General features: G+C 41.4%; 1 protein-coding gene across 1 annotated transcript in view; it reads left to right on the forward strand.

Moving 5' to 3' along the window:
• LOC137380346 (nucleolin-like) overlaps window positions 1–5406 on the forward strand; it is a 34328-nt gene extending 28922 nt beyond the window's left edge. Inside the window, 2 exon segments of the mRNA XM_068052274.1 lie at window positions 4264–4705; window positions 4707–5406. Coding sequence (XP_067908375.1) covers window positions 4264–4705; window positions 4707–5406 — 1142 coding nt within the window.
• Window positions 5407–8361: the final 2955 nt, after the last annotated feature.

Consider the following 8361-nt stretch of genomic DNA (forward strand, 5'->3'; position numbering starts at 1 on the left):
CTGTTCCAGTGTCATTGCCCACCATGTTTCGCTGAAGCACCTCCAAGGATGCCCGATTTGTCAAGGTAAAATTCTGACCTAGAGCTCAGGAAGAGAGGGAGAATGTTGATCGGTATGTGACAGTACTGAGACGTCTAGCTATATCTTGTGAGTTTGGGCACAGGATGATCTCATCAGAGATAGGATTCTCTTAGGAACAAGAGATCCCGCTGTGAGAGCATGTCTGCTGAGAGAAGAGAAGCTTACTCTCAAGAAAGCTGTTGACATGTGCAGAAGCTCTGAGGTGGCTGATCAACAGCTGAAGATTATTAACATTAACATATTGACATTAACATAACACACCATTAACATATTGTTTGCCTTTGCTCCGTGACCTTTTGGTCAGCTATGTGGCCTGGTCCAATCTGCACCTTCTCCTTTGTTATCTCTTGCCCAACCCCCACCTCACTTGTTTATAATCTGTGACTTTTCTAATATTTGTCAGTTCCGAAGAAGGGTCACTGACCCGAAACGTTAACTCTGCTTCTCTTTCCACAGATGCTGCCAGACCTGCTGAGTGAATCCAGCATTTCTTGTTTATGTTTCAGATTTCCAGCATCCGCAGTATTTTGCTTTTATTATAGCTGAAGATTATTGATGGGAGAACCGACGAGGCTGTGCACTATGCTGAGAGGCAGTCCAAGTCTTTTAGAAAGATCAGCGGAAAGATCAAGGTCAGAGTACTGGATGTAAGTACTGTGGGGGACACCACAAGAAGGAAAAGGAAGCATGTCCAGCGTGGGGAAAGCAGGGCTGTAATTGCAAGAAGCTGAACCACTTTGCATGCAAATGTTTTGCTAGAAAGAAGAAAAGCAAGCCTATATAGATGATTAACAGAAAGAGGTTGGATGATGATACTGACGAGTCACTCTACACCTTAGAACATATTGGCGCTGTCAAGTCTCGAGGTAGAAAGTGGTTTGTGACTGTTGGAATGAGGACCAACATTCACTGTGTTAACTCCTTTCTTTTTTAAATATCTATAGAAACTCTTACTTTCTGTCTTTATATTTCTAGCTAGCTTTCTCTTGTACTCTAATTTTACCTTCCTTATCAATCTTTTAGTCAATCTTTGCTGTTTTTTATATTTTGTTGTATCTTCTGACCTGCCTCCCATCTTTGCACAATTATAGGCTTTTTCTTTAAGGTTGATAATATCTTTAACTGTTTTAGTTAACCACTGATGGGAGGTTCCCCCCCTCCCCCCCACCACCCCACCTTCCCTTGGAATTCTTCTTTCTCGTTGAAATGTATCTATTCTGTGTATTCTGAAATATCCCCTTAAATGTCTGCCACTGCATCTCTATTGACCGATCCCTTAATCTAATTTGCCAGTTTACTTTAGCTAGCTCTGCTTTCATGCCCTCATAATTGCCCTTATTTAAGTTTAAAATACTAGTCTTGGACCCACTCTTCTCTCCCACAAACTGAATGTAAAATTCAATCATATTGCAATCACTGCTACCTAGGGGTGCCTTAACTATGAGGTCATTAATTAATCCTATCTCGTTGCACAATACCAGGTCTAGTATAGCCTGCTGTCTGGTTGGCTCCAGAACATACTGTTCCAAGGAATTATCCCGAAAACATTCTATGTACTCCTCACCTAGGCTACCTCTGCCCATCTGATTTTTCCAGTCTATATGTAGGTTAAAATCCCCCATGATTATCGCCGTACCTTTCTGACATGCTGCCTTTATTTCTTCCTTTATACCTTGTCCTACAGTGTGGTTAATGTTAGGTGGCCTGTACGCCACTCCCACAAGTGACTTCTTGCCTTTATGATTTCTCATCTCTACCCAAACTGCTTCTACATCCTGGTTTCCTGAACTTAGGTCATCCCTCTCTATTGCGCCAATACTATCATTAATTAACAGAGCTACTCCTCCACCTTTTCCAAGCTTCCTGTCCTTCCTAACTTCCATGTACCCTTCAATATTCAGGTCCCAATCCATGTCATCCTGTAGCCATGTCTCTGTAATGGCCATCAGATCGTACTTATTTATTTCTATTTGTGCTCTCAGTTCATCTTTTATGTTTCGAGTGCTATGTGCATTCAGATACAGAGCCTTTCGTTTTGTCCTTTTATTATTTTTGTAACCTCTAGCCTTATCTGTTGATTTACTCTTAGATTTGTACGTTCTGTCCCTTCCTTTCATAGTCAGTTTATCATTTCCCATATTAATACCTTCCTCTCTTGCCTTGTCTCTACTCCTTGATTTACCATATCTTCCCAAATTTGATCCCTTGCCCCCACTATTCGGTTTAAAACCCTCTCCACTTCGCTAGAATACCGGCCCCAGCACAGTTCAGGTGTAGACTGTCCCAACGGTACAGCCTCCACTTTCTCCAGTACTGGTGCCAGTGCCCCATGAACTGGAACTTCTACCACACCAGTCTTTGAGCCACGCATTAATTTCTCTAATCTTATTTGCCCTATGTCAATTTGCATGTGGCTCAGGTAATAATCCAGAGATTATTACCTTTGAGGTTCTGTTTACTTAATTTAGTGCTTAATTCCTCATACTGACTATGCAAAACCTCTTTCCTTGTCCTGCCTATGTCCTACCTTCCTTTTTTCTCCCTACCCTTGAATGGCTTCCTGTATCATGGCGCCGTGGTCAGGTTGCTCATCCACCCTATAGCCCTCACTCTCATCCAAACAAGCTGAAAGAACCTCAGATCTGTTGGACAATCGCAAAGGTTGAGCCTCCTGAACTCCTGCCCTCTGGTTCCCCTTACCTGGCTCAGCTGCAGCCACACTATCCTGTCCCTGACCACTGACCAAATCAGAACACCCAATCCTAAGGGGTGTGACTGCCTCCTGGTACAAAGTGTCCAGGTAACTTTCCCCCTCCCTGATGTGTCGCAGTGTCTGCAGCTCAGCCTCCACTTCAATGACTCTGAGCCGAAGCTCTTCGAGATGCAAAAACTTACTGCAAACGTGTTTGCCCTGGATCACACTGGAATCCAGGAGCTCCCACATGCTGCAGCTGTGACACATCACCTGTTCTGCCATCCTTAATGTGTTTCAATTAACTAAATTATTTTATTCAATTATTTATTTTATTTTCCTTTTTTATATATTCTATTAAGCTTACCACTAGTTCCTTTACTATTTTAAACGTTAGGATTAGAATAGATCTTAACCACTTACCAGATACTCACCAACAGCTAGCTTCTTCCCTAACCAATCACTTACCTGCTTGCCTGTGATGTCACACTTGATTTTCTTTGAAGGGCTCGTTCCACTGAACTGGATGGGATATTGTATAGGCTTGAGGATGGGCTAGAGGATAGGATAGTCTCTCCCAGCACTCAGCGCTCTTTTCAATGAAGCCTCTCCCAGCACTCAGCGCTCTTTTCAATGAAGCCTCTCCCAGCACTCCGCGCTCTTTTCAACATTGACCGGATGTCTTCGATCTTCCCAGGATTTGTGGGGATACCTGCACTTGAGCAAATGGCACTGAAAGAGTTTATGTGATCTGCCTTAATGGAGAACTTTTTGTTGTTGAAAACCAAACCTTTGCGTCTGGCAGTCGATATTAGCAAGTGTAGGTTTTTGTCATGCTCGTCTTCCATGCATCCTACTACGGCGATATCATCCACAATAAACACACAGCCTGGGACTTGTTCCATTATCTGGTCCATATGCTGTTGAAATATATCCTGGCTGGCCGACAGCCCAAATGGTAAACGGAGGAAACAATATCTGCCAAAAGGAGTTCTGAATGTTGTTAGCTCTTGTGACTCTCTTGACAAGTGTACGGGCCAATATCCGTTTTTTGCATCTAATTTGAAAAAATGTTTCGCTCCAGCAAACTTTGGGTTTAACTCTTCTAGCACTGGTATCTTATGAGAACATCTCTTTAGGGCTTTGTTCAGCCTCCTCCGATCTAAACATGGTCAAATTGAACCGTCCTCCTTGATTGCGGAAATCTTGGAACTGCACCAGTCCATGTGATGTTGCACACAACACTGGTTATACGTGCAACATCACGAGCTTCACAGACTTGTGTGAAATTACACAAGGTGGTGACCCAAATGTGAAGCTGTCGTACGTAAAGTTGAGACTCGATGATGGAACGATGCTCACCCCAAGAGAACAAACCAAGCTGAGAATCCAATCCAATGAGAGAAAGAAGAACTTCAGTTCCAGATAGTGGACAGTAAGCAAACTGTCTTCATTTTGGCTGAAAAAAAGTCAAAAGCTTTGCCTGATAGCCCTCCACAAACCAGAAGAGAAATCTATTCCCAAGTGTGCAGCTGTTGTGAATAAAAAAGCAAAGGAAGAAGTTGAGATAGTTGTGCCAAAGAAAGCTAGAAAGAAAGAGGAACAGAAGCATAAGACTGAAAATGATGTATCCTTTTCGCTGTTTGTTGGAAATTTGAACTCTGAAAAGAATTTTGAGGAACTAAAGAAAGCCTTGAATGGCTTCTCTACCAAAAAGAAATTTTCAGTCACAGATGTCCGAATTGGATCTAACAGGAAATTGGCTTACATGGACTTTGAAACCAAAGAACAACTGGAAATGGCATTGGAATTCAATGGAAACAAAGTGCTGGGACTTGTACTCAAACTTGGCAAAGCACGCAACAAGGAACACAATGCAGATAGTAAAAGAGAAAGGGACTGCAGGACCTTCAAGATAACTCAGGATCGCCTCAGAGATTTTTGAAGGTACTAGTGATGTTAGAATTCCTGCTTCTCATGACGGTTCAGGGACTCGGGGCATTACATATATTGAATCTGAAAATGAAGCAGCTGCAGATACAGCATTGGTACAGAAACAAGGCACTGAAGTTGAGGGTAGGGCCATAGCTATTGATTTCACTGGGGATAAGAGTATGTTAAATGTAAAGGATAGACAAATGCAACCAGATTCTGATACTCTCACTGTAAATAACTTGACATTTTCTGCAACAGAAGAAACCCTTCAGAGTATTTTTGAAAAAGCATCAACGATCAAAATATCAGAAAAGAATGGCAGACCAAATGGATTTGCATTTGTTAAATTTGAATCTATTGAGGATGCTAAAGAAGCTGTCGAGAATCACAGCAATACAGAAATTGAGGGGAGAACTGTGAAGTTGGATTTCAGCAACCAAGGGCACAGAAATGGTGATGATCCCAGTAAGACATTGTTTGTTTGTGGCCTTTCTGAAGAAACTTTAAAAGAAGCTTTTGAAGGAGCTGAGAGTGCTAGAATTGCAACAGAGAGAGAATCTGGAAGATCAAAAGGTTTTGGCTTTGTGAACTTCCCATTAGAAGAAGATGCAAAATCAGCCAAGGAAATGATGGAAGATGGAGAAATTCATGGATGCAAAATTACACTAGATTTTGCTCAACCAAAGGGTGAAAGCTAGTGATGTGCTCGAGGCTTTGGAAAAGCTAGAAGAGATCTTTGGGATTCAGAGGGGGAAAGACAACTCCTCAAGGAAATAAAATCAAGTTTAATTAAAAAGGCTAATAAGACTTCTTTACCTCTTTGGTACAGACAGAGCCTCTGTTAATTTGCCTCAGAGTTGGACATTCCAGAGTTCTGCATGGACTGGATGGCTACGCAGTTTGGAGTGTGGTGGGAACTCACTAAGATTCTGAATAGACTTACAATTAAGTAAAGGCCGAAATTATTGGTACACCTTTATGGGTTTTGTCAAATTTATTAAATATTCTGTTTTACTAATGAGTAAATGTACTGTACCCTATTTTTTTTAGTTGCAATGTAAATGCAAACTTTTATGAAAAGGGGCCTGTTTAGATAAATACTTTTGTACACTTCGGCTTACTGTACACTTGATCTCTGATGTCATGATATGTAAATAAAGGCTTTTGGTAGTAGCCATTTCATACACCCCATGGAACAGACCCCACCTCTACTACAGGTTAGAGCCCACATCGACAAGTAACTGGACCTCACCTCAACTAAAGGTTAGAGCCGACGTGACAAGAAACTGGACCATTCCTCTATAACAAGTTAGACCCCATCTTGACAAGAGACTGTACTACAGGTTAGATCCCACTTCAACTAGAGGAGATGCACTGCCAACGGCAGTGAAAATTACTACAGCACTGAATTTCAATACTAATGGTTCCTTTCAGGCAACATCAGGGGCCATTTGCAGTATTAGCCAATGGCTGTCCACTCCAGGAAACCACTTTGAACCACTCTGGGCAGTTACCTGGGAAGTAGTTTACCTGCTTGCCCTCTGAGACGTGGATGAGTAATTTCACAAAAACAATATTGTTACAAAAGTTTAACATACTATACTTTCATGTCTAGAACCTGATTCCAGCATTGAAAGAACTGTATGCTAAATCATTGGGACTCAGACTAAAAGGATGATAGTCGCCTTTCTTTCTGCTGGTGTGGAAATCCCCTAATAAATTAATCTGGGTAGTCTTGACCTAATTGCTAGCAGGTGTTGACTCACAGCACAAAACTGATCCTAATTGTCCACAAGATGGCAATCTCACTCGGAGGCCATTAGGATGTTTTCTGTTTTCAACCGAAAAATGAATGAATTGAATGAGTTTCAGTTTTTTGCTGTTTGCATTAATATTGTGGTAAAAATGATATGAGCTAAGATGTCAAACTACAACCTTAATTGTGACCAAAGCCCTTGATTTGAAACTGTCGTATAACTCACTTGTGGCTATTTATCATATTTTGTGTTGCATTCATTACATTGACAGAAAGTACATCAGTTCAAAGCGCTCTGCTTTGTTTGCTGCTAAATAGCAATAGCTGTTCTTCAAAGACTTCATTGAGAACTCCTGGCTTTAAAGGCTTTGCCATCACTTAGGAAGGGAAGGTTACCATAGAGACTGATTCCTGATGGCTTGCCCAGTCACCAAGATAAGAATGGTTTCTGTAGCAACAAATTACTCATGGGAGAAAATAATATTGCTATACTGATTGATGATAAAATGTATTTTTGTGGGGGCGCAGAATTGCTTCAAAACTCACCATATGTCAAGGTTTGTGCTTTATTGCAACTTTCTTTTTTATTTTGTTTTCTTTTTGAAAAAGCCTGTTTCCTCTGTGCATTCTTCTTCTGCTTAAAGCACTGGAGAAGCCTCAGTGCATGTTCTTTTCTACTCAGGCAGCCATGGCTACTCAGGACACACTGAGTGCCATACATCATCCTCCAGGAAGGACAGCAGGACAGGCTAGGATACTCAACACTACATGTCTTCTGCAGGGCAGGAGAGAGACATTCAGTATCATGTCATCCTAGAGAGAAGAGGAAAGGATAGACTTGGTGATACATAGATATGGTGAAAGGCGAGAGAAACCTGAGCTTTTTAACCTTGAAAGATGTCAACAAAGAGGGGATGTCACAGAACCATATCAGATATTAAACAGTATAGGAAAGGTAAATCCAGAACCATTGAGCCATGACAACAGGACAAGGGGCACAGGTCCAAGTTGATGGTAGGCAAATTTGAGATTGATGACAGGAATTTGTTTACACGAGCAATGATCAAACTGTGGAATGACTTCCAAACGTAGTAAAGGCACATATTAGGATATTTTAAGAAACAGTTTGATGCTGTGATTGCTGGGGAGAAGTGGTGCAGGCTTGATCTTAGTGGATGAACTGAGATTGGTTGATTGCCTCCCTCATCTGCATCTATCTTGTGATATTGCAATAGTTGGCATTGCGTGACATCCTCTAAGCAGGAATGGAACAACTGCACATCTCTTATCATGGGATAGGTCATCACCACAAGTTCTTATCGAGATGGGAGGGTGTAATGCTCCAGCACTCACCGCCCTGTGTTCATGAGTATAAGATGTTCTGGATGCTTGACATTGCAAACCTATCTGCCAGATAGAAGGGCAGAATGGCCTGAATTGGTCCCCACCATATATGCTGAGATAGCAGATTGTAATGGGACATTGTGCCACACATGCTGCTTCAGACAGGAGAGTAGAATGACCTGGAATGTTCAGCATTATGTACCTTTCCACATACAGTTCAGACATATGTGAACTATGAGACATACACAAGTTACTGATTTTTGATTGTGTTTTTTGTGTATTACCTAACTTTTTATTGCATTGCACTTTGGTGCTTTGATGATCTATGGTAAAGAAATTAAGTTGTATGCTAATCCTGCTGACTTCACATTGCACAGTGCTGTGAAAAACTTCACCTCACAAAATTGTATTATGTCTATATTCTACCTAGCCAGAACTTAATTGCCTACTTGCTATGCTTCCAGACTCCCATCATCTGGAATAAAAACAGAAAATGCTGGAAATACTCAGCAGGTGTGACAGCATCTCTGGAGAGAGAAAAACAGAGTTACTT

Source organism: Heterodontus francisci, chromosome 19 (genome assembly GCF_036365525.1).
Source record: "Heterodontus francisci isolate sHetFra1 chromosome 19, sHetFra1.hap1, whole genome shotgun sequence".
Classification (NCBI taxonomy): domain Eukaryota; kingdom Metazoa; phylum Chordata; class Chondrichthyes; order Heterodontiformes; family Heterodontidae; genus Heterodontus; species Heterodontus francisci.